The sequence below is a fragment of the Manis pentadactyla genome, chromosome 6, assembly GCF_030020395.1.
Source record: "Manis pentadactyla isolate mManPen7 chromosome 6, mManPen7.hap1, whole genome shotgun sequence".
Lineage (NCBI taxonomy): Eukaryota > Metazoa > Chordata > Mammalia > Pholidota > Manidae > Manis > Manis pentadactyla.
In genome coordinates this window covers 8,175,298-8,200,179 of record NC_080024.1, presented here as the reverse complement: position 1 = coordinate 8,200,179, position 24,882 = coordinate 8,175,298, and the positions used below count along the sequence as shown (strand labels likewise).

The 24,882-nt window shown below is 51.2% G+C and overlaps 1 protein-coding gene across 2 annotated transcripts; it reads left to right on the top strand.

Annotated features, from left to right (window-relative positions):
• Positions 1-220: 220 nt before the first annotated feature.
• Positions 221-15,574, top strand: SPATA3 (spermatogenesis associated 3). 2 transcript variants are annotated; one of them, XM_057503439.1, is made up of 5 exons: positions 285-412; positions 3,338-4,682; positions 7,851-8,022; positions 10,217-10,360; positions 15,402-15,574. In XM_057503439.1, exons 2-4 carry the CDS (start codon positions 4,175-4,177, stop codon positions 10,320-10,322), a joined length of 786 nt encoding a protein of 261 aa, XP_057359422.1. In that variant the 5' UTR covers positions 285-412; positions 3,338-4,174; the 3' UTR covers positions 10,323-10,360; positions 15,402-15,574. The 2 variants fall into 2 exon arrangements, with proteins under 2 accessions (XP_036767225.2, XP_057359422.1); XM_036911330.2 differs by lacking the exon at positions 3,338-4,682 and having other exon boundaries at positions 221-412.
• The last annotated feature ends 9,308 nt before the right edge of the window (positions 15,575-24,882 follow it).

Sequence of the window (24,882 nt, the reverse complement as noted above, 5' to 3'; positions counted from 1 at the left end):
AGACACGAGGCTGTTGAGGTTCCGGCCGGGACCCCCGACTCTGGGCCGGCAGAGGACCAAGCGTCGGGCAACTCGGACCCGTGGCAGCCGGCGGCGGCGTCCGAGAGGGGCGCGCGGCTGCTCCTGGTGCTGTGCCGCGCGTCCGCGCTGCGCTCGCAGCTGCCCCAGCTGCAGCTGCTCCTGCAGCAAGTGTGCGCCCGGGGCGTGGTGCAGCCGCGGCGCACCGAGGAGGCGGGGGCGCGCCGCCGCATGGAGACCCTGCTGTGCGGCGCCTTCGCGGTGCACACGGGCGTGCTCTGCCCCAGCCGCCCCGAGGGCACCCTGGACTTGCAGCGCGCCGCCGGCGGCCGAGCACACGAGGCCTCAGAGCCAGGCTGCGCCTCCCTGGTGGGTCGCGAGACACAGACCGACGGTGAGGGGCCCAAGGGCGGGGGATGGGGACGCCAGGCTGCTGCGGGCGTCCCCAGGTGGGGAACTTCAAATACCGAGGGAGCCTTGCGCCTGACCCTGCCGGTCCGGGGTAGTGGATGCCGCAGTCCCCCTCCTAGTGTAAGCAAGCCTCCGCTTACACCGTTTTTGGTGAAGATGAATTAGATTTCTCACCCCAGGTGTGCTCACTGGCCGATCTCGGGTCAAAGTGTTCGAATGACATTAATTTGTAGAGTAACACTTCCCAACTCACAGCGGGCGGAGACCCTTGGCTATGACAGGCAGAGGTGGAGTGCAGGGGTATTGCCCACACTCCAAACCTCGCTTTTGTAAAGCACACATCTGGGAGTTGGTAGGACCCGGCCCTCCCCATCCTGTCCACATCCACTTATTCCTTGCAGGGTCCTTAGTCTCCTCCTCCAAGCAAGTCACAACCACATCAAAGCATGCCAATTGTGAGCCCAGGTGCTGTTCTAAGGGCTTTTCCTATCTCATCCTGGCAACTCTCTAAGGAAGGGACTGTATTAGAGTAGCTGGCTTGCTGCAGAATTCTTATTCACAGCCCTTGAGGCCTCTCCTCCCAAGGAATCCAGACCTGTGGCCCCAGAGGGTTAATTCGTGGGTCTAGAGCCTGGGCAGTGGGCTCTACCACAAGCACCCGGTGCCTCTGTAGCCAGATGCCCCTTTCAGGGGTAGCAGTGGGAGAAGGAAGTGGTCTGGGTGAAGTAGTCCAAAGCCGGGTCACTCAAGTCTCTGCCACCTTCCAGCTGGTGACCAGAGCAGGCTGTACCCTCTGCAGACTAGTTACCCTCCTGACATATGGGGACTAAAAGCCAACTGGTGTCTGAGGTGCCATCCCGCTCTTAAGCATAAACGTTGACACACTTGTTCTGGGTACCCAAGACGCATCCATAGGTTCAGAACCACCAAGGACCTTCTGGGTGTAGGTCTTAACACCCTGAGGATCTTATCCTGATTACCTAACTTGGCATCCCCTTAGAAGCACTCTATTCACTCTCCTAAAGAGTCTACATGGTTTTCCCAAGGCTGGCGTGGCTGGCTAGGAAAGCCCCTTGCCTATGGACAGTTCCAACCACAGCCAGAAGACCCAAGCCCATCTTTGAAAACAACCCCTTAGTGATGCAGTCTCCCAGGGGCCTTGTCCCCCATCACCCACACCCAGCCTGCCTTCAGTGGTTTCCTGCACTCTTTGTCCCCCTACTCTCCCCCTCACGCAGCTTGCACCCAGCCCCTTCCCTGGACTTTGGCCCTCTGTGGTCCCCACATTTCGGGAGTGGGCACTGAGAGGAAAGCCCAGGATAGAAATCATCCTAACACCAGGCAGGGTGTGATCTGGGGCTCAGGGAGGGGGAATTGCTTCCAGCTGGGGATCTCAAGAAAGGCTTTACGAGGAGATGGTCCACTGGAGATGAATCTCAAAGATGGGAAGTGTTTTCCCAGAGAGGGAAGGGGGCTGGGGGAAGGGGGAGGGTTTGCACAAATGTAGGAGTGTGAGGCGTGTTCACAGATCTCCAGGGCTTGTGCTTGGCTAGTGCTGGACACAGGCCACTGCAAGGTCATCAATAAGCGTGGGACAGTGGGCTGTGACTGTGTTACAGAGGAGTCAGCCTTCTAGGCTAGGAACTGGTGTCAAGCCAGAAGGAGAGGCAGCCACAGAAGACCTTAACAAAGAGCACTGCGACACTATTCTTCCTCACCTTCCTGGGCCAGCCTCTCACTCCACGGGTGCGCTCTCCCTGCTTCTTGGGACCACCCTTACCAAAAGACCCACACATATATTTTCTGCCGCCATAGAAAAATTCCTCCCCACTCCCAAAGCCTGACCCACTGTGTGTCCTCCATGGCTCTCCCTGAAAGCAGGGTGTGCCGTTTGGCTCCTTGGTGTGAAATGGAATGTTCCTTTCATTGCTACTGGGAAATCCTGCCCATGCCCGTTTGCCCCTGTCTAATTCATTTCAACCAGTGTCTCTCAACCAGGGACAATTTTCACTCACACACAAATACACAGAGGAATTTAGCAATATCTATAGGCAATTTTGGTTGTTATAATTTAGGGGGAGCAGTAGTTGCTACTGGCTCTGAGCTTCCCACAGTGCACAGGAAGGCCCCACAGCAAAGAACTATCTGGTCCAAAATGGCAGTAGGGATGAGGTTGAGAAATGCTTTTTTAAACCAGGCTGAGGCCCTCAGTCAAAAGCCCACTGGTACCTGAAAATATAATTTTACAAAGATAAATGCCTTGGGAGTTCCTGACCTGACTGCTAAATCTGGACAGAGTTCTTGACTGGGGTTTCCAGTCAGATTCTAAATCAAATCCCCCTGAGGGATCCACCCTCTTATAGAATCACCTATTCTCCAAATCTCCTTGTGCCAAGGGCCAACCAATTCAACCCAACTCTACCGATCTGAGTCTCCTTTCGTTACTAATCTTTTGCGCAGTTTTCTTCAAACTCAAAGGACTTTTTAAAAAATTCATTAATTTTAAAGCCTGTATAATCAGCTCACTCACTATTGCTTTCTGGAGTCATGAAAAGAAAGAACTCTGAAATGGGAATTTAGCCCTCCAACCACTTGCGTGACATTGAAAAGGTGATTTTGCTTCTTGTAACTTCATATATTAAGGTCTTTTCAGGTTCTAGATTCCCTAAAACATTTCCTGTCATTTCACAGTTCACATCGCATCTGGCCTTGTGTGGGGGTTCCTTCTAGATGGGCCTTCCCTAACCCTTCCCCTGGTGCGCATGGGTGAACAGTTGAATCCTCACCCACCTAAGCAATACATTAATTGTAGAGGTTGATTCTAGTGTGAACACAGTCTATGTTGCAGTCAAAGTGTGAGAGTTTAAGGTTGTCTATTTTAAATGTTTTTTCTGCTTCTGTCCTAAAGGAAAATCACATTGTTAACTCTGAGAAAGATTCATCATCCCCTAACTGACCCCATGAGTTTGGGGTTTGAGAAGTAGTCTGTAGATGTCGGCATAACAAGTTCAAGAAAAATACAGTTTTCCAAACAGCTGTTGTGTTTTCAGGGGAAGTCTTTTACCAAATGCAAGGGTTCTTATTAAAGTTGGAGGTCACCCAGCTCCTTCTCACAGTGAGGGAGGGCAGGCTTTGGAAGAAAGGAGAAGCTACTGTGTATGTGGGATAATCTGGGTAGGCGAAAACACTGAGATGGTAGAAGGCTGGGGGCCTTCCATGGGCCCCAAATCTTCAGTAAAGTTACCTAAAACCCACCGAATGCGTGACAAAGCAGTTTCGTTTCTCTTTGTTTCGGTACGTGGAAACCAGTGACAGAGCTGAGCACCCCAACCAAGGTGTCTTAGAGCAAAGCAGCACACAGGAGCCCAGGGACACACCAGCAGAGAGGTGCCTGGAGGGGGCACACTGTGGGGGTCCGGGTTGTCACAGGCCCTGCAGCCAGGCTTACCCACTTCTGGCAGAGGCCCAACAGCTGCCCTGTGCACCACCAGCAGCCGGGGAGCTGGGAGGAGCCAGGCTGGTCTTGGCAGCCTGCCCCCAAGAACTGTCCCCAGAACCCTGCCATAGGAGCCACTGGCCTTTGTGACCTCACAGGAGGGGTGTGGGGGAGTGTTCTCTGGGCAGCCTAGGTTTGAGGGGCAGCCAGAGCCTTCCCCCAGGGCAGGGGTGAACAGCCCCTCCAGGAAGGGAGCCAAGAGGTTAGGCAGCCCCATGTAGGCCCACAGTTAGTCTGGGAGGACCCACCATGCAGAACGGCAAGAGGAAGAAGCCGGAGGCCAGACGCCATGGCTCCACTTCACAGAGTACCAGCTCCGAATCCACCCCACAGCAGCAGACCTCCGAGACCTCCCCACAGCCCAGCATTGCTGAACCCAGACTGCAAAAGCCAGCCTCCAGATCCACTCTGCAGCAGCCAGCCTCCGGGTCCACCCTGCAGCAGCCAGCCTCCAGGTCCACTCTGCAGCAGCCAGCCTCCGGGTCCACCCTGCAGGAGCCAGCCTCCGGGTCCACCCTGCAGCAGCCAGCCTCCAGGTCCACCCTGCAGCAGCCAGCCTCCGGGTCCACCATACAGCAGTCCCCTCCCAGGTCCACCCCGAAGACCAGCTCTGAATCTGCTGCTCAGCCCATACCTGAGTCCATCCCAAAGCAACCTGTGTTCCGGGCTCCCCCAGCGACCAAAGTCAGCCGCTCAACTCAGGGCCTCTCATCTCAGGACACTCACATGAAAGCCACCCCTCATTCCAAGAAAACAGGTGGGCAAGCTTCTAGCTCAAGCAGTTCCAGCCTTCCTGCTAATGGAGTCCCAGGGTCACCCTAGAGGCTGGTTCTTATCTGGTAGTGATGTGCTTGTGGACTTTGCAGGTTCTAGGTTTTGTTCAAGAGGCCATGATTCCTGGGTTTTGTCATTCCTCACCATCCTGAGTCTCAGCGAAGACAGACATGTATACATATTATTAGCATTTAACTTGGCTTGGTGGTAATTAGCTTTTTAGGAGTCAGAAGTGCCATTTGGCTGCTTGGCACAAAGTAAAAACCAGGGATGCATTAATAGAAGAATATGGTTTAGGACAAGAGAGATGGTCATACTGCTTTACTCTGTCCCCATCAGGCTATCCTTGTGTGCTGTAAAAGATGTCCAACAATCTTCCAAAGAAGACAGTCCAGGTTGATGAAGGATGAGAGGAGTGGGTGGAGGGAAGAACCATTTGATGTATAAGATTTGGTCGAAGGAGTTGAAGGAAATCTGTTAGGTAGACGATGCACACTGACTTTTCCACGTTGTCCTCCAATATCTGACTAAAGGTATATGGATAGTGTTGGCAGATCAAATACAGGACACCCAGTCAAATTTGAACTTCAGATGAGCAACAAGTAATTTTTTAGTATAAGTGTGTTCTGAAGATTACATGGGCATCCTGTGTTTTTATTTACTAAATATGGCAACCTTACCTGTGGAAGGCACTATAGGCAGTCTGATTTCTGCCAACATTTAAAATTTTCCAACAATTAGCTTTGTCTGAAAATGGAATAGCTGTCCAGGAAAAGTGGTCTCACATCTTCCTGGATAGCCAGAGTCTAAATGGGCATTGGATTGTGTAGAAGTTCAAGTGTAGTTCAGGAGTGTGCTGGTTAATACTACCACTACTGATAATGGTATTAATAGCTAACTAACATTTATCACTGAGCATGGACTGTGTATCCAGCATTCAGCTCAGCTGTCTATGTTAATCTTCTCATTTAACAGTCCTATAAAGGAGGTACTGGTATCATCATCTCCATTTTTTACATGGGGAAACTGAGGCTCAAAGAAATCAAACAACTTGCTCTCACGCAGCCACTGGTGGCACTAGAGGGGAACTTCAGTCTCTTTTGACTCCAGAACCCTTGCCCCTAACTGCAGTCTCATCTTCTTATCCCCAGAGGTCCAGGTCTCTCCAGAGGAAGAAGCTTCTCCTGGATCCACCATGAGTCAGGGCCAGTCCCTCTGTGGTCCTGAGCAGGCCACATTCTCTGGGCCACAGAGGATCCTTCTGGGATGGTGTGGACATAAAATTAACGTGAGGTGTGAGAGAGCTAGACCCAAGGGATCACTGGGACAACAGTGTTTCGGTGGCTAAGAATCAATTCATTTGTAACCTATAGGAATGGTTCTGAGCATTATGATGATTGTCAGCCACTGACGAACAGTTTGGATTACGGCCTTCAGAACTAATATCTGGAGAAAGCAAAACTTTCCATTCCCAAATCTTTTCATGAATGCATGTGGCTCTCACCCAGGGAAGAGCCTTGTTTACCGAGGAGGCACAGCAGGAAACAGTGGTATGTTGTCAATGGTTATGGTGTGCATTCTACTCTTCTACAAAAGGAGTTTTCTCCCTTTGAGCCAGAGTAGGAAGAAATGTTGGAGATGATGGGTGAGGACCTTTAAAGAAAGGATGCCATTTTCTAAAACCCAAATCTTTTTTATATGCAGAAAATATTGTAGCTCAGGAAAATACGAGTCTCCCACTAGAATGGCTACAGTCAAAAGGTGGACAATAACAAGTGTTGGTGAGACTGTAGGGAAATTGGAACCTTCATACGCTGCTGGAGGGAATAGAAAATGGTGCAGCTGCCATGGAAAAGTCTGGCAGCTCCTCAAAGGGTGATGCAAGTTACCATATGATTCAACAGTTCCACTCCTGGGCACATACCCAAGAGAATTAAAAACAAACAACCACACAAGACCTGGTGCACAAATGTTCATAGCAGCATTATTTATAACAGCCAAAAAGTGGAAACAACTCAATATCAGTTGATGAATGGATGAACAGTAAGTGGTATCTCCTCACAGTGACATACTATTTGGCAATAAAGAGATGATGTCCCGATACCCACTACCATATGGACGACCCTCAAAAACATTAGGCTAAGTGAAAGAAGCTAGTCCCCAAAAGCCCACATATTGTATGGGTCCATTTATTAAATGTCTTATTACCAGGAATTGGCAGAAGTGGGGAACAGGCAGCGACTGCTATTAGTTAGAGTTTCTTTGAGGGGAGATGAAAACGTTCTGGAATTAATACAAGTTGTATACCTTTGTTTATACTAGAAACCACTGAACACTCTAAAGGGCTTAATTTTATGATATGGGAACTATATGTCCATTTTCAAGTTTTTTTTTTAACTAAAAAACGAAAGCAGATAAGACTTGCCTTTAGAATCCCTTCCCACCCAGTCCCAGTGAAAGCATCTGTCCCGGGCAGCCCTAAGCAGGAGCGTGCTGAGTCGGCCAGGCTGATGGAGTTTTCGCTGGAAGAATCTGCCACTCTGTCAGGAAGCCAGGACCACACTAGCCACCTGAGGGAATCCGGCCAGAAGTCGTCTTGTGTAACAACATAGGGTGCCAGCTCTGAGCTCCGCTGGGATCCATAGAGGTGGGCAGAAAAGGAGGTCAGTTCGGGAAAGTGTTTCAAGGACTGTAAACTGGAGCAGCAACAGTCTTCTGGATGGATCAGTGACCCCCAGGAAGATGGCGTGTGGCAGCTGCAGCTGCAGGAATCTCAGTGCCACCTCTCGTGGAGGGGACAGTCACCTGCTGCCTTCATTTCCTGCAAATTCTGTGAAAAGAACATGAAATTGAAGGGTTAGAAATCCTAGGTTGAAGCCCCTTCTTGAATTGACTTGCTGTAAGGGCACATCCCTTTTCTTCTTTGAGCCTCAGTTTCCTTATCTGCAGAGTGGGTATTGATGTGAAGCATGGAGCCCCAAAAAAGGTGTAGCACATTACATCGCTATCATTTGCGCTGTCCCCAGATGGTACCTCTCTATAAACACCCAGGTTCCCATGCAGCTCGGCTTCCCCCCTGTGTCTCCCAGACTCTCCCCGGCCTCCTGGAGGCAGGTGGGTCCCTCACCTCTCCCCTTTTCTGTCTCCCCAGGGTCTCTGACTCGCGCAGGCCTGCACATCTGCTCCTGTTCCACTTGGCCCAGCAGCTTTACTTGCTGGCATCGCCTGGGTCTCTGCCACAGCTGCATCTTTGATGTCCTCCTTCCTCGGGCCTGGCCGGCCATGCCGGGGAGAGGACTCCCAAACCTCCTCACCTTCTACAGGTTCTGGAGCGCAGGGGGGGCTGGAGCCTCAGGGCTTACGGTTCCCAGGGCCAGGCTTTGCCTGGGACTGTGTTAGCAGTGATGTGCAACCTCCTCTTGGGAGCTCTAGGGCCAAGAAAGCCTCTTCCTCTGGGTGACCACTTCCTCAAGTTCGGCACCCGGCCCTCTCTGACCAGGTCCACCTCTCCAGGGTCCCTCACCTGCACAGAAAGTTGCCAGTTCTCTTCCTGACCAGGAGTGGCTGCTTTGGGAGTTCATTTTTCCTTTCTCCATGGACAGCCTCCTTCCTCAGAGTGCACTGCCTCTCAGCCCTTCATAAATCCCCTGTCACTCAGAAGCTTTGTGATTAAACTCTCTGACCATTGGCCTCCTTCCGTGGCTCACACCATAGCTGAGAGTGTCAGGTTTTGACCTGCATATAAAGTTTCCCCAGAGTTTAGTGATAAATGCTGATTGTAAGCCACATGCCCCCTTGGTAATAGCAAGACCTCCACCCCCTTCAGAGGGTCTCAGGCTCTTTCTGGCAGTCCCTATAGGGGACATGCCCTGTGGCTCACCCACAATATCTGCCCTTCTTTTCCTCTTCCGTGAAGCCACCAGGCCTCTTCTCCTCTTGGGAAGACTCCTGTGCAGGGAACCGGACTTAAGGTGTTACTGTGCTTTTCCAGGGGAGCAGGGCTATGTGCAAGGTCAGGGAGAGGGGCCTCCACCCACCCCCAGCTCTGGGCCCCAGAGCAGCTCCGCCAGCACTCGTCTCATGAATGTCCACAGAAAAGGCCTTCCTCCTGGGGATTTCATAGCCCTAAGCCAGGAGCAGAGCCCTCCCGGCCTCCGGCCTCGCCCTGCTCCTCCTCCGGGCCCTTCCCTCACCAAATCCCCTCTCCTGTCCATGGTTGTAAAGGACTGCTTCTCAGACATATGGAGAGAAGCAGATACCCAGGTGTGCTGGGGGAACTAAAAAGACTCTACAACCTGGTAAGTCCCATAGAGGAAGGGCCTGCCCGCCATGCACCATTATTGACTTTCCTCCCATGGCTCTTGCAAGCTGCCCTGAACACTCTTGGACAATACTAGGCCCATCATTGGGACTGTCAAAACCAAGTTCCCCAAACCTACAGACCAGGGATGTTTGATTACTCACAGATACCAGACAGAAAGAAATGGGAGCGGTGGGGGCAGAGGTTCCTACCCATCTCCAGGCTCTTCTTGTAACCGCCCATCTGGTGCAAAGCTGTGCCGTGGATTCATACCACTTTAAAACCAACAAGTAGGAACACCTAGTCTGCGTAGGAACCTTGGCACTCTGCAGGAAACCAGAACAGGGAACTTTACCCTTAAAAACTGTTCAGTCCTAATGGTAAGCTAAGGCACGTGCAATTAGAAACAAAGGTACAGGCCAGAAAGTGATACGTGTCCCCTGGGAGATGTTCAGAGAGCTTCAGAAAGACCAAGTACTCACTCCTGAATCAGGGTCCAGGCAGACTGTAGTGTCCATGGCATCTGAGCTGATTTTCAAAGGATCTTGGGAACTTCTGTGTCTTACAATGAAAAGAGGAAGTAAGGGGAAAGGGACCAGTCTAGCCAGAGTAAGGCACGTAGTCTCAATTCTGTTCAAAATTTAGCACCTGCTCCCGTAATCTTTACATTTCTCAGTGGAGTGGCATGTTGACTGCTGGCTCTAAATACACATTCACATAAAATAAGAATCCCTAATTTAGCAGAATTATTGTCAAAGTAGATATTGCATTCTGTGAAAGCCTTCCTCGTGATTATTAGCCTCACAGTGTATTTTCCTTGCCCTTGTGGTGGGTGTGATATCCCTGATTCCTCATCTCCACTTCAGAGCCACGTGATAGAATCTACTCCACAGGGTTGCTGTGAGGCTTGAAGATAACACGAGCTGTGAGGTGTTTGGTGCAGGGCCTGGCACACAGCAACCTTGACCACCTCCCTAACCTGGTCCTGAGTGTCCAGGGGGCTGGCATCCCATCCTCAGATCCTGGGTGATCTTGTGGTAGGGATTTATTGGAAGGGCTTGGGGGAGTTGTGTTCCCTTGAGAGGAGGATTGGTGGGGAGGAGATGGGTATTCCTGCAGTCCTCAGGGAACCCCACAATTTCCACATTCCCCTGCCCATATACAGCTTTGGAAGCCCAACTTCCCCCAACCTGTGGGCTTTCTGTTTTGCTTTACAGAAAACCTACAAGAAAACACTCCAGTCATCACAATTCTCATGCTCCAAGCCCTGGGGACTGTTGCTGTGGCTCTAGGGTCCCTGGCAGCTGCCTACTTCACCACTGAATCCTTATGAACAAACCCCCAGGCCCATCGTCCAGAAGGTATGTAGACCCCTTTGTGCTCACTGCCCTTTGCAGAGGTGGTCCTCAAACCCACTGGCCTGCCACCCTTCCGCACAGGGCTGAGGGAGTGTCTGTGTCCAGCGCAGGCTGTGGGAGGTCTTTACGAGTGGACCAAGCCGATTCAGAGAAAGCTTCAAAATCGAGTGACTTCTTCCTGTGCTCAGGGTCATCAGCACGGCTCTTGCAAGCTGCCCTGAACACTCTTGGACAATACTAGACCCATCATTGGGACTGTCAAAACCAATTCCCCAAACCTAGAGACCGGGGACGTTTGATCACTCACAGATACCAGACAGAAAGAAATGGGAGCAGTGGGGGCAGAGGTTCCTACCCATCTCAGGGCTTTCCTTGTAAGTTTTTCCCTGCCTAGAAAGCTTTTCCCCTTTCCCACCATTTCCAGTTCTTTCTGTCCTTCATGGCCGATTCCCACATCTTCAGTAATGCATTTCTCCCTCCCTGCCCCCCGGTCCATGCAGCTTCAGCGATTTCTCCCATCTTTTTAATCACTGTTTTCCCCAGCCTATTCTATCCTGTATTGTGGCTGATCTTTTGGTGTATATGTGGCCTGTTTCTGCAAATATACTGCAAGATCCTCAAAGGCAGGGAGGCTGCCTTACTTGGCATCTTTAATCCTCCCCTGTCGCAGGCTGGGCTCCTAGAAACAAAGACCCAGACAGAGATTCAAGTGCCCAGGATTTACTGAGCCAGAGGGAATGAGGGAGGCGAGAGAGGGCAGGGAAAGGAGCAGAGCACAGTCAAGGTCTCAGCCGGAGTCCAGCGCAGCCTGACCCCGCAGGAGCTCTGGGGCATGAATTATACCACGGAGCTGCTCTCAGCCTGGGACAAGAGAGTCGGCCTCCTGTCCCACTCATTCAGTCATTGGCGAGGGTGTCTGTAAGGGGTGCATGTCTTTGTGGAAAACAGCTCCCATTTGGCTGAGGACAAGTCCCTGGGGAAGGGGGCAGCTTCGAGTTCACAAGCAGGCCAACGTTCACAATTCACAGGAGCTGGGCCTTGGAGACACCAGCCCGGAAAGGGGATCTGGGTGGGCACCAGGAGCACCGCTGCTGTCCCCATTGTCAAGTCCACCTCCAATGAATGCCTATTAAGTGATGATGGAGGGTTGGTGAGGGGGTAATGGGAACCTTTCAACCACCCTGAGCTCCAGCCGTGGGAATGGGCAGATGCTCAAAGTGTCTCAAAAAACCCAACCGAGAAAATAAACTCCAGTGAGAGCTCACCATCCACACATGGGCTCTGCAGCCTGATCAGGGGAAGTCATTCCTGGAAGAAGAGAAGCACCTTGAGCTTCATGAAATACCTTAGCAGTTGAGTGCCTCAGTTTCCTCATCTGTAAATAGGGAAAATCACAGTACCTTCCCCCCGAGGTGGTTGGGAGCACAAGGTAAGGTGCTTGGAGGGCAGACTGTCCAGCTGGAGGGTCTTGGTACTGTCATGATGGGGCTGGTTGGAAAAACACTGGGTTTAGAACAACAGCTGTTGGTGCCAGTCTTGGCTATGCCACCTTGTAGCTGGGTGTTAGGGGACTTGTCACTTAATTTCTGTCAGAATCAGTGTCCCCTCTGAAGCGGGGAGAATAATAACTTAAAGGGCGATGGTTGTGAGGATTAAATGAGGGGTGTGCAGATGAGCAGGGCCTGGTCACAGGGGCTGGGCAGATGGTGGTGACTAGGAGTGTCAAGAATGCCTCTAAGCAAAAGCATGTGCCCTACAGTCTTCTTACAGCAGAGCCCACAGGTGTGAGCTTGGCTTCCACAGGCAGGCGGGCTTGGGGCCAGGTGCCCCTTGAACACCCAGTATCTCTGGGGCCTGGGGCAAGTTCCTTAACTCCTGACTCCTCATTTTTCTTATGGTAAGTGGAGGTAATAATAGTACAGTTCTCCTTGGGTTGTTGGTGAAAAATAGGCATGTAAAACACATAGCACAGGGCCTGGCACAGAACAGGCATTCTAAGTCACAGCATAGAGCAGCTATGTCATTATGCATCATCATTATGCTTAATTCAGAATTCTCCAATCTGTACTGATGTGGGACACTTGTGATATTCCTTATTTTTCTTTAAGTTAGCTTACTTTTTAACTTAAATGAATTTATTTTAAATGGAAATTTAAGTCTGGCCACACATGGACAATCCAATCACTTGCCATAAAAAGACTCACAGTAAATATAAACACAAAATGTCTTGGCATTCTAGCTGATAGGGATGCTTGAAAATGTCTCGGCTTTGAAGGCCATGCCCTGGATGTTCAAAGGAGATCTGGCAAATGTTGGATGTTCAGGCAGGCCAGCATCACGCTGAGACGCTCTCCTCCATGTCAGAGCTGGAAGACACCAGGAATGGGCAGTGATTCCAGGTCATTTAATGTGTTGTCCAGTGCCGCCTGTGTCCACCAGGTGTGCATGTCCCACCCATACCTTTGCTCACACAGCCTGAGCCCTGGTGAGTGGGGATAAGATTGGGATGGGGATGGGGAAGGAAAAAAATGGAGGGGTGGGGCGGTAAGGACAGAAGTGGAATGGAAACCCACCCTTGGCCTGGACTAGGTCCCTCCCCTGAGAGTCTGAATGGGTGGCAAAACCAACAAGCCTACCCGGAAACTGAACCTGCTTGTGCGCTGGGGGTGGGCCACTCAAGTGGCCAGTGGGGTTTGGTCTGGGGCCTTGGCATTGCTGACGTCACTGACAAGCACATCCAGTGGGCAGACTTTACACAGCCCGGCCTCTTTCTTCTGCTCTGAGGGGTGACTCCTACGTCTCCTTGGGGTGGGCCCTTCCCCCAGATGCAGGTTTAGGGTAAAGTTCTCTCAGGACCAGAAGAAACCACCCATGGACAGAACTTTGTCCTAAAAGGCTGGTCCTCCCAGGAACAGACTTCCTTTCTCCGCACCAAGCTGTCCCGTGACCACTCTAATTTGTCTGGAGGGAGAGGGAGACGGTGCCACTCACTCCACCCCCTGTAGTGGCCTGAGGTAGGCTCTTCCCCAGGCCTCAGAGCCCTTGCCCAGAGATCCTGATGAGGTGGCCTTTCCCCACGTGACCCACTGGCTTTGCCAAACTGCTGTTCCAGAGGCTGCTTGGAGTCAATGCTAGTTATTACCTGGGTGCTTGCGATGTGTTTCAGCTGACGTCAGCAGGCCCCAGCTTCTTCCAGACTTGCCTCTGCCAGAGCCTGGGCTGCTGCGTCATCTCCCACATCGCTCAGTGGGCACTGTGAGTCTGCGGGTCTGAGTAAGGCACCTCCAGCTGGGGTCAGGGGAGGCCTTTCTGGAAGCCTCCAAGTTTTAGTCACACTTCCTGGACACTAGCCAACCATAGTATCTCCCACTCCAACTCCCGAATGGCCCCCACACAAACCCCTGGTAACTACGTAAATGGGCAAGTGGCTCAGCACAGCTGTCACATGTCAGCACTGACCATGTGCCCAGCACTGCACCAGGCCCTGTGAGACATGATGACACAGTGGGGTGTGAACAGACCAGTCCACTGACAAGCCAGGTTCATGGCCTCACGGCCTCTTGACTGGATGTGCCAATCCAGGTACTTACTGAGCCCCTTCCCAGGCGTCCTGGGATTTCAGCCATTGCTCTCACTGCCTACCCTTTCTGGTGCAAAAAGTTTTTACTGCTTCATGAGAAAAATTCCTTAGCTTGACAGTTGAATGAAATTTGCCTGTCTCCCATGGTTAAGGTGCTTGGTACACGGGGAAGTGTTCCTCTCTGATGTGTCTCTTTTTAATTTGATTATAAAATGAAAGTGTGAATTGGTAGGTTTCCAAATGCCATGAGGCATCCATCGTAAGACTTGACTTGATGAGTGGAGTATGAGTTAGATTACTTGATCCTACAAATTTCAGAAAACCTCATTCAAAATGGTAATAAGGAAATTATCCCACATAACAGAACAGTTGGGAAGTGTCAGGGCTGGTGAATTCAGCAGTGTCATCAGAGATGTAGGAACTTTTCTAGCTTTCAAATCTGGCACCCTCAGCAGAGGAGGGGGCTAGTTCCTCTTGTGAGCAGAAGAATGGAGGAGCTCCCAGAATGGCATCCTCAAACCCTGATGGCTAGAAGCAGGGGAAAGGCCACCTTCTCCTGGTGTCTCTTTTTGAGTCAAGCAACTTTTCCCAGAAGTCCCCTCCCCTAGCACACTGGCCCTCTCATGGGGGTGACATGCCTCTGAATTGAGTCTCATTCCCCTTCTCCAACAAATTAACAGCATAAATGATCATGACTGGGTTAGACCAATCTAGATCTACCCCTATATTCTACTCCAGGCCTGGGGCTGCAGTTGCTTCCCTTTACTGGGCAAAGAAGTGGGGGTACCCAGACCAAAGGAAGAAGGGAAAGTGAACTGGGGGGAGCAGCCAGCAGCAGCCAAGAGCACCCACCTGAGTGTTTTTCAAAGGTGATACGCAAGATGAATTCCAATGCACAGACCTGTTGGCTTGGAGAAGTGCATTGGCCACTGAAGGCCACCAGGGTGTGCAGGATGCGGGTGCATTGTGGGGGCACGTTGAGTCACCCTGAGTTTCTTAGGCTCAGGAAGTAGACCCTACAGAAGGGAAATGAACAGTTTGGTGTCCTCAGTGCTGGGGGTGAAGAACCATATGATACCAGTGGCAAAGCCTCCTCTCTGGTAAAAACATTTCTATACTTTTCTTTCCTAAAGCTTGGGGAGCCCTTCTCTCTGCATCCCACCTGTGAGTAATGAGACACTAAAAGCAAGGGGCTGCTTTCCCTGTCCTTTGGGGCACAAATGAAGTAAAATTACCACCACAGCCTAGCCTTCGGGGAGCCAGGCCCCACCTCCGCAGCCGGGGCCATGGGCAAAAGGAGGGGAAGGGTTGTGCCGGCACTGACAGAGCCACGCAGCCACCGGGCCCTTCGCGTGAACGCATTACAGCCCAAAGAGGAAAAGTCTTTGTGTGGCTGTGTTTGGAGGAAAGGATGAGTGGACACAAGAAAGGAAGAAATTTGAATCCTAAACTATTTTTCCACAGGAGAACTTAGCTGCTGAACCCTCACTCACGAGGTAAAACTGAAAAGCCACCGGAGTCCTGGGGTCATGGAGAGATGATGGCCTGTCCAAGCTGATGGCCTGTCCTTTTCCTTACAAATCCAGTTCCACCAAGGATCTCTCTTGTCACCAAAATAGAACCCCCCAAAAAAGAAATCTGTTCCTTTAGTGTGTTTTATCTAAAGATGCAAAGGTTGGTCTTGGAAGTGGGTTGGGAGTTGTGTGTGGGGGGCCTTGGTGATCCTGTGAGCTCCGGGTAAACCAAGGGGAGTCCTGCCATCCTGCCATCCCTAATGAGAACCACAGACCCAGGAGGGTCAACCTTCTCTGCACAAACCCACAGAACAAACTGTTTCAGATTTTCCTGCTCTAAAAGCAGGAATCACACAACCTGACATAACTTGTCAACTGCACTTCCGCCCAGTGGTAATCCCAGTCAGTGGGAACAGGGAGAAGGTGCTGGCTCCTTTCCAGGCCTTGGGGAACTGAGGCCCTGTGCCCAGGGTCCCCCGTCTCTGGAAAATGGCCTCATTTTGCTTCACCTGTGATGGGGGAGGCCGGGGCAGACCAAGGCATGACTTGCAGCCTTGTGATCCAGCCTGGTGTACCCAGCTAAGTGGTGGGTTTTCACATCTAGCTCCTGAGCAGCGGAGACAGAGGTCTTAGTTTAAGGCAATCCCAGGAAACAGCAGTAGGGGGCGGGGTGGGAAATGGAAGGGGGCGCAGTCAGGAGAGTGCAGTGGTCACCGAGGGCTATCCTGGGAAACAGCGCCCACCTCAGAGCGATCCCAGCCCAGGGGGAGACCCGTCCTGTCAGTCACCAGCTAAGGGCTGCCGGGAAGGTGGTTCCTTCCCCTGCAGAGGAAGCCCCCATCAAAGAAATGCACAGGGCTGTGGTTGGGAGTCCAGCATGCCCTGAGCAGCATAACCAGGGCATACAGGGAGCGGATAACGGGTGAGGACAGCCCGGAATTTAAGTAAGACCCAGTGACTGCTGTGCCTCTAAGAGCTGGTCCCACTGGGAACCAGCAGGACAGTCCTTGGCGAGGAAGGGAGCTAGTCGGCCTGTAACAGCGCAGATGGGATTGGGTAGGTGGGCCAGGCCATTACCGAGATCCCTGGACCCCCACCTCCCAATCCCAGGATTTCCTTTCCTAAACGGGTGCTGGCAGATTGGGAGAGGGTACCTCTGGACCCTCTAGGGGAGGGACCTTCTCTAGGAAACCAGCCTCCTGAGAACACTGGCTTCTAGGGCAGGGTAGGCCATGTTGAGCTCCTGTCCTGACAGTCAGGATGAAGGGGCCACCGGCACGGTGGAGGGACTGGGGGCCCCAGAGCTGCTGCCTCCGGTCAGCCAGGCTCCTCTGACTGGAGATACTTAGCGCCTTTATCTGGGGTACCACTCAGGTCTCCTTCTGTTATAAATGTCAGATGACCTCACCCAAACTGGTCTGAGCAAAATGAGAACTTACTGAGAATGTAAAAGTCAAGATAGGTCTGTTTCAGATGGGGCTTGTTCCAGGGGCGCAGGCCACACCCCCAGAACACACTTCCCTCCATCTGCTTGGCAACATCAGTTCCATTCTCAGGCAGGCGCTGATGGCACAAGAGGGCTGGATGGTGCAGCCAGCTTGCTCCTAGTCTCCGCAGGTCGAGTCTGCAGGCAAGGCAGCCTGTCTTCCCACAGCAAAAGGCCTCTGACCAGCCTCTGATTAGGTCCTGTGTCCCTCCTGGCACCATGCTGTGCCCAGGAGAACACAGTGCTCCGTCCGGCCAGGCTAGGCCTGCGCAGCCGCCTTTGGAATTGAGGGTCAGCTCCACAGAAAGCATGTGGGCTGAGAGCACAGAAGAGACAAAGCAGTAATGTGGGTGACCTGTTAGCAAGAGAAATAGGAATGGATGCTAAGCAGCTAAAACAGAAGATACGCACTCCAGGTGGGTTTGGGCTGGCGCAAGGCCCGGGTGCTGCCGCCTGCTTTGGCCCCCTTCCCCTCCACCCCACCACCTCGCTAGAATGAGCTCCTGAGCAGCCAGGAGCTGGGAGTTCACAGTTGCCTTGAGCCACAGCCCCTTGGTGGCTGGATTCCCCAGGGCAGCGGTAACCCGGGCAATACTACCCTCCCAGCCCCAGGGAAATGTGTAGGCAGTGCCGGTATCGCAGTGACTGGGGGATACTATGGAAATTAGTGGCGAAGGCCAAGAATGCACAGGACAGCCCCACACACCAAAGAATTAACCCATGCGAAGTGCCAAAGGCGCTCTCTCATTGGCACTCGCCACTGGGGCGCATCCGTGGGTGTTCTCCCACCCTGCCCTTGCCTTGGGCCTCATGGTTCTCGTCCATACTGCTTGTCCTGGACTGCAGGCACCCCTCTTGCAGAGCACTATCTGCGGGCACCAAAAAGCCACCTTCAGGGAGGTAATGCACATGTGAGAATCCGAGGCTGCACTGCTCAGAGTCCCGGCTCCTGGCAGGCCCTGGGTGAGCCCCTGAGCTGGACAAAGCTGACTAGGAGGGGTGGGATCAGGGTTGTCTAGGGTCTGCGTTGTGCCTTTGGTGATTGGTGTTTTGTGCATATGTATATATGACATTTCTTTCTCTGTGGGGACAAGCAAAACGAGGTCTTTTTGTTCTGAGGGGACTGGGAACTGATTTGGTCTAAGGAATTTCAACTCCTTTGCCCATCTCCCTTAACCTAACTCACTTGGCAAAACCACACCCTGGTTAAATCCAGTTCTCCGTCTCCCGCGAACGTGGACTTGTGCAGCTGAACTTGGGGAAGCACAGGCCCACATGCCACCAGAATCACTAAATTCATGACCTTGAGCTTCAGGTGGGCACCAGTGCTGATGGGGATCAAATCACCTCACATCCCCCAAAACTCTTCTGTCTTCAAACCTCCCACACACCTCCCGAGCCCCCCAAGTCTCCCCACCCACCAGCCTCTCTCTAGTCAGTATCTGCACCCCTGTCACCCAAGACAAATACTGGTTTGATTTCCATCACCATAGACAGAACGACACACCGTTTTGCCTGCTCTAGAAACTCATGTAAGTGGAATTAACCAGCATGCACTCTTGTGTCTGGCTTCCTTTGCTCAACATATTTTGAACCTAATACACATTCTTATATATATCAATAGTTTATTATTTCTTTTTCTGTCTGAATATTTCCTAGTGTAACCATGTATCTTGCTAATGGGTTTCAGCCCCCAGCAAGTTCACTATGGATTCAGTGTGACCAAAGAAATGACAGTAGAACATTCTTGGGGTGAAAGGATTATACCCAACTTTATTTCCATGGTAGCAGGTCAATCACTAAACTCCCATCCACTCAGAGCAAGTCTGCACGCAGCAAGCAGGTCTCTGCCTCTGGGCCTCTTGGCCTGCACAGCCATCCTCTGGGCCTCTGTCCTCAGCGCTGCCACCGCTCTAGCCTCTGCTCTGTTCTCACGCAGCCTTGCAGCCCTGCCACTGTGTCGCCCAGCGCACTGGGCAGAACTCTTTATATAGAGTCAGTACAATGTATTGCCCACACGTGTGTAGTGTGCAAGCCAGCCAGGGCCAGGTGAGAATCCTGGCCACAGGACCTTTCATTTTATCCACACCATGCCACAATGTGTTTATTTACTTGTTAATGGACATTCAGATTGTTTTCAACTTGGAGATTTTAAAATAAAGTTGCCATGAATATGTTTGTATAATTCTTTTTGCAGGCTAAAGTTTTCACTTCTCTTTGGCAAATACCTACTGTAGAGAAAATGAAAGTTCCTATGGCCAGAATTCTCACCTGACCCTGGTCGGCTTGCTCACTACACCATGTGGGCAATTCATTATTACTGACCCTATATAAAGAGCTCCGTCCAGGGCTCTGGGCTGCACGGCTGCAGGAGAGCAGAGGCTGGAGTGATGGCAGCACCGAGGACAGAGACTGAGTCGGCTGTGGGGACAGAGAGGCCCAGAGGCAGAGACCGGCTTGCTGCCTGCAGACTTACTCTGAGGGGGACGGAATTCTAGCGCTTGACCTGCCACCATGGGAATAAAGTTGGGATAAACCCTTTCACCCCAGGAACATTCCCTTGTTATTTTTTGGTCTCACCACATCAAGAGTAAACTTGCCCGGGTCTGAAACCCATTGGCAGGACACCTACAAATGAAGTTGCTGGGTCCTAAGGTAGGCATATGTTTCACCTGAGAAGAAATTGCCATGCCGGTTTCCAAAGTGGTGCACTGTCTGCCCCTCCCACACCAGCAAATGAGTTCCAGGTGTATCACACAATCTGACCATTTTGAAAAGTAAACCAGAGCTTGTCATTCCTCTACAAAAATCCTCTAATGGCCTAATGGCTGAATATTTCATTATACCAAGAAACTATTATAAATATCTAGGAGTGAAAATGATTTTATGGTAGTGTGGGGAAAATGGAAGTTCCTATGGCCAGGATCCTAACCTGACCCTAAACTACTTGATGATGGAATTGGCCTACTGCTAGGCTAATGCTTCCACACCTGTGGGCAATAAGTATTATTGACTGAGTCACGATATAAAGAGCTCTGCCTAGTGCTCTGGGTGGAGGCAGAGATGGAGGTGGATTACAGACCTGCAGACTGCTGGGTGCAGATGTGATTCTAGTGCTCGGCCTACCACCAGGAGAATGAAGCCAGGTAAAAACTCTTTTACCCAAAAATGTTCAGTTGTCATTTCTCGGTCTTACTAAATCCATAGTGAACTTGCCTGGGGCTGAAACCTTCAGGCAAGACAGGCTATTAGAAAGTCCCTTTCATTTAGAGATACCTACAGAAATGTTTATGGATGAAACAATGTGATGTCAGGGAGGTGGGAAATAGGGATAGAGATTAAACCAATTGGCCATGAGTTGATCATTGTAGAAGCTGTGTAATTGGCACCTGCTGGGTTCATCACACTTTTCTCTACTTTTGTATTAAAAGAAGAGCAGAGCCAGATAGAGGTTAAAGCAGTGAAGGCATATTTTATTCAGGAACTATTGCAGTGGAGGAAAAGACTCCAGTATAGAACTGAGCTCCATTCCAAAAAAGAGACCAGTGGAGATTTATATTCAAGGAGCAGGATGGGGTCAGTGGATGGAAAATTACTAAGAGGAAATGGGGGAAGGGGGGCTTCTGGCTCAAAACTTGATAGGATTCTTGCTGAAGGTAGGCTGGGTGATAAGATATCAGGCATGAGTGTGAGGAATTTGATCAGATACTGAGGGTAATCAGATATCAAGGTAGAGGATTCTGACTAAACAGAACCAGCAGGATTCCTGCTAAAACCAGACTAAGTGGCCAAGAAAAGGGCCCAAGATCAGGGCCTAAAGGTACCTAACTAGAATTAAGTCAAGGAGAGAGTCCTTGTCAGTGTATTATTAAAAATTTAAATTTTAAGTGTTTTTAAAAATCCTCTAGTGGCTCTCTACCTCACTCGGTGCAAATGCTGGTCCTTGTAAGGACCTCTCCTTTCTCTGACTGCACCTCTGTCACACCTGCCTACTCCACTCCAGCTTAAAGCCCCCCTGCTGTCTCTCACCAGTGCCAGGCACCCTTCTGCACTAGACCTTCGTGCTGGTGGGCCCCTGACTGGCATGCTCTCCTCCTGATAGTCCATGGCTACCTTAAACTGAAGGAATTTGAGAAATGGGAGGTGCAGGAAGGACTCTGTGACCTTCCCTGAAGCAAGTCATAGACCCTCATGTGAGAGGTGCCCTCCCTATGCCCTGAGACCAGGAGCATCCTTATCTCCAAGATACAGACATCCTACCACATCTTCCCACAACTTTTCATTCTTCATCAAACTTAGCACAAAAAGGCTCAGGTTTAACACCTTCTTTAGGTCTTCATTTCCTTGTGGAGGCTCCCAGGTCACCTGAAATGATGTCCCATGGATGTCATCGCTTCAAGGGGCATCCTGAAGTTACACATTTGGACCCCCTCAGCTCTTTGATCCCAAGTACACATGCAAGACCTGGGGCAAGATGGGGACAGTGACCTCAGAGAATCCCAGGGCTCCTCTGGCACTCTGATGGTCTTTGTCCTTCCTAGAGGACACATCCAACAGGCTGACCACAGGCCGCAGCGGGAAGGACTCAGGTGTGGAGGGGTAGGGGTACCGGAGAGGTGATGGTAAACACCCCATCTTTCCCACTGTGGCCTCTAGGGGGAGCTCTCTGCGGTGAGCCAAGGACCCCCCACGGTCTCCTGCACCCGGTTCTGAAGCTCCGGTGGGCCGGCTTCCTTCCCTCGCAGGGCTGTCTCGCAGCTTCTTCGGAGTGTGAAGGCAGAACTGGGGTGGGGCTAAGGGGGCATCAGCAAACCACACTGAGAAGGTCTCCTGACTGCTGGGGCGGCCACTGGTCCCAACTGAAGTGAGAGGGGTTGGAAAAGAACCCCCTCTGAGTGGGGCTGAATCCCGTATACACGCCACGAGGCCAGGCTCCACACCCCTCCCCCCACAACGCTGCCCACGAGGCTACCCTGCCCCTCCCCACAAGGCCATATCTTTGGGGCAAGAGGAGGCTGCAGAGTAAGGCACAGTGGCGCTTGGAATTGGAAATCAGGTCGCGTGTTTGCCTCATGCTAACCAGCTCCCTGGAAACCTCCAGGGGAGAGATGACTCAACACACACAGCCCAGAATCCTCACGGCTCCTGGCAATCCTGCCTTCCCCCACAGCCCAGCCCCAGCTGCCGGGGCTGAGGGGGTTGGGGGGTGAGGAATGCAATGTGCCTCCTTTCCCTTACTCCTTCTGTACTGTTCATATGAAGCAGCAAACACAAAAAGACCTTATTCACAGGCTCCCTTGCTTGCCCTCTATTGAAAGCTGTCTGAAAATGTAAATTCCTCAGAAGAGGATTCTTTTCAAACACTTTAAAGTTGTATAGTCCCACCAGGAGCAGTTAAAAGACTTCCATGGGCAGGAGGCTCCTTAAAAGTAATATTTGCATTTAAAGGAGAAACTTCCAAAATGGCCAGAAAACAGAACTAGCCGCTCTGAAGTCAGGCTTGACAACACAAGGTGGAAGCCCAGTTTCTCTGGGGGTATGCAGGGGGGAAGTCCCCCCTTTTGCTGCCTGTGCCCCACCCCACCTCGGCCTTGCTGCCTTCATTCAGTACTGCCCTGCACGGGTGCCCACATCAGTCCTGGGTGACTGGGGACCCCACAACAAGGCAGTGCTGCCCACCAGAAACCCAAATCCAGTGAGCTGGACAAGCTTCTAAAAGAGCTAACGTCTCCCTCTCGGAGGGCCCTGGGCCTCTGCTGCCTTCACCCCAAGGAATCAGAAGGTTCTGGTCTGAGCCCCTCATCTGAGGAGCAGATCACTGGGGCAGCAGTTGTGTCAGTGTGATGGGGCGTTTTACGTCTTGTATTTGCAGACAGGTGTCTGCCCCTTCCTCCCCCCATCCCCTGCCACCCCCACTTCACCATGCTTCCAGCTCCATCTCCAGTCAGGTCTCCCAGGGTGCTCCTGCCTCCCCCAGAGGCTCTCCCTTGAGGTGGGGGTGGGGTGTCCTCTTCTCCCTCAGGTATCAAGTAAGAGTCAAGCTGAGATAACAGGAAAACGGGATTCCTTCTCTCCTCTCACTACCTCTCTCACCCCCTGCTAAGGGATGGTTAGTTACAAAGGACATGTTTTTCTCCCTGATTATGTAGTAATTCATACCATATATTTGTTACCCACTCTTTTCACTTCTCATGGAAATGTTTCCATGCAGTATTTTTAATGGCTTCACAACTGATCAAATGAGACCGCAGAACTCACCATCAGGCTGGCTCCCAGTATGCCCAGTGCATATTGGCTGTGATATTAGTCAGGCTCATTTCCAGGGAAGGGGGAACCTAGCTCCGTCCGGCTTTGACAGTAAGGGGAAAACGGCTCATGACCTGTACAGTGTACAGGGGGAGCAGGCTTTGGGCTGGGCGTGACACAAAGATCCCCCTTCTTTCCTTCTTCACGTTCTGCCTCTCATGAAGTCAGCTTCCTACTAAGACTGACTCTTCTTGTGGTTGTGAGGTGGCTGCCAACAGCACCCAGTGCTATGAAGGGGGGCAGAATATGCTACCCCAAAATATGCCACGTTGGCCTAAGGATTATTAAAAGTTAAAAGCACTTAAAAAGCAGCAGACACAGGAAGGGCACAAAATCTCCCCTTTTCTTCCTGAAAGTACATTAAAAACTCCCATGTGAAAGATGCCATCCTTGTACCAGAAGGAGAGTAACAGACTTATCATCAAGGACAAGATATTAACAGAATTCTGTACAACAGACCTTGTTAAAATACTTTAGCCTCCCCACATAGTTTAGTAACTTTTCCACAGTTGCCTCTTTGTCCAACCTTATTTAAAAACACATAGGTTTTACCATTTCTTTGGGTCTTCATTTCCTTATGAGAGCTCCCAGTCACATAAAATGTATATAAATTTGCATGCTTTTTCTCCTGTGAATCTGTCCTATGTCAGTTTCATTCTCAAGCAGCTGAAAACCCCTAAGAGGGCAGAGGGAAAATGCTGCCTCCCCTGCAGCTGCAACTGGTCTTTGTCCACATCCAGAGAGAGGGCCTCCAAGCCTGCGCATTTCCCGGCATTCCAAGCAGGAGTCCTGTGATTCACTCCACCGGTGACTGGGACCAGGGACTGGAATGAGCTAATTGGCTTGGGCCACCCAGGGCTCCCATGAGTTGGGTTGGGGTTAGCTTCCCCTGCATAGGCTGCATGAGGGAAGGCAGAATATAGGAATGAAAATTAGGTCATTTTAGTTAAGGAAGCTTAGAATCACCTGAGACGGTGATCAGCACATGTGCATTCCCAATACTGGTTTTCCCTTTTTTTAACAATCCACCTAATGATGGATGTATGTTTCTCCAATCTTTTACTGTTATTAACAGTCCTAAAATGAACATTCTTAAAGATACATACATTTCTGCATAATATTCCTTCTCAATGCCACTCTCCTCTGATTTCCAGGTCCCCCAAGACCCTCTTCAGACTGGCCTTACACCTCTCTCTTCATGTTTTGTTCCCCAAGAGCAAACTGCCTGACAACTTCACTATCTTTACCTGCATAGCCTGAGTTATGAAGACAGCAATGAGTCAGGCCTGGGACATGTGACAAAGAAACCCCGCTCCACAGCAACCAGGAAAGTTTGCCCCTAGGACCGGAAGCCCCGGTCAGATGCCCTTCTTGGCCCACCTACCATGCATTTTTAGACTAATTCTTTACTCCTTCCTTTAAGGGAGGCGCATCCTGCCAGAAGGTTGTATCAGAGAAATTATCTGTAGCCCCTTTCCTGTATCTGACCAGTGGGAAAATAGTGGAAGTCCACAGAAATATGACTGTAGTAAATGCTATTCTGTGCTACCCAGATCAAAGCCCTCATTCCCCCTGGTGCCAGAAATGTTGGCACCTGACCACTCACAGCTGTGAGAATTGCCCTCGGCTTAAAAAAAAT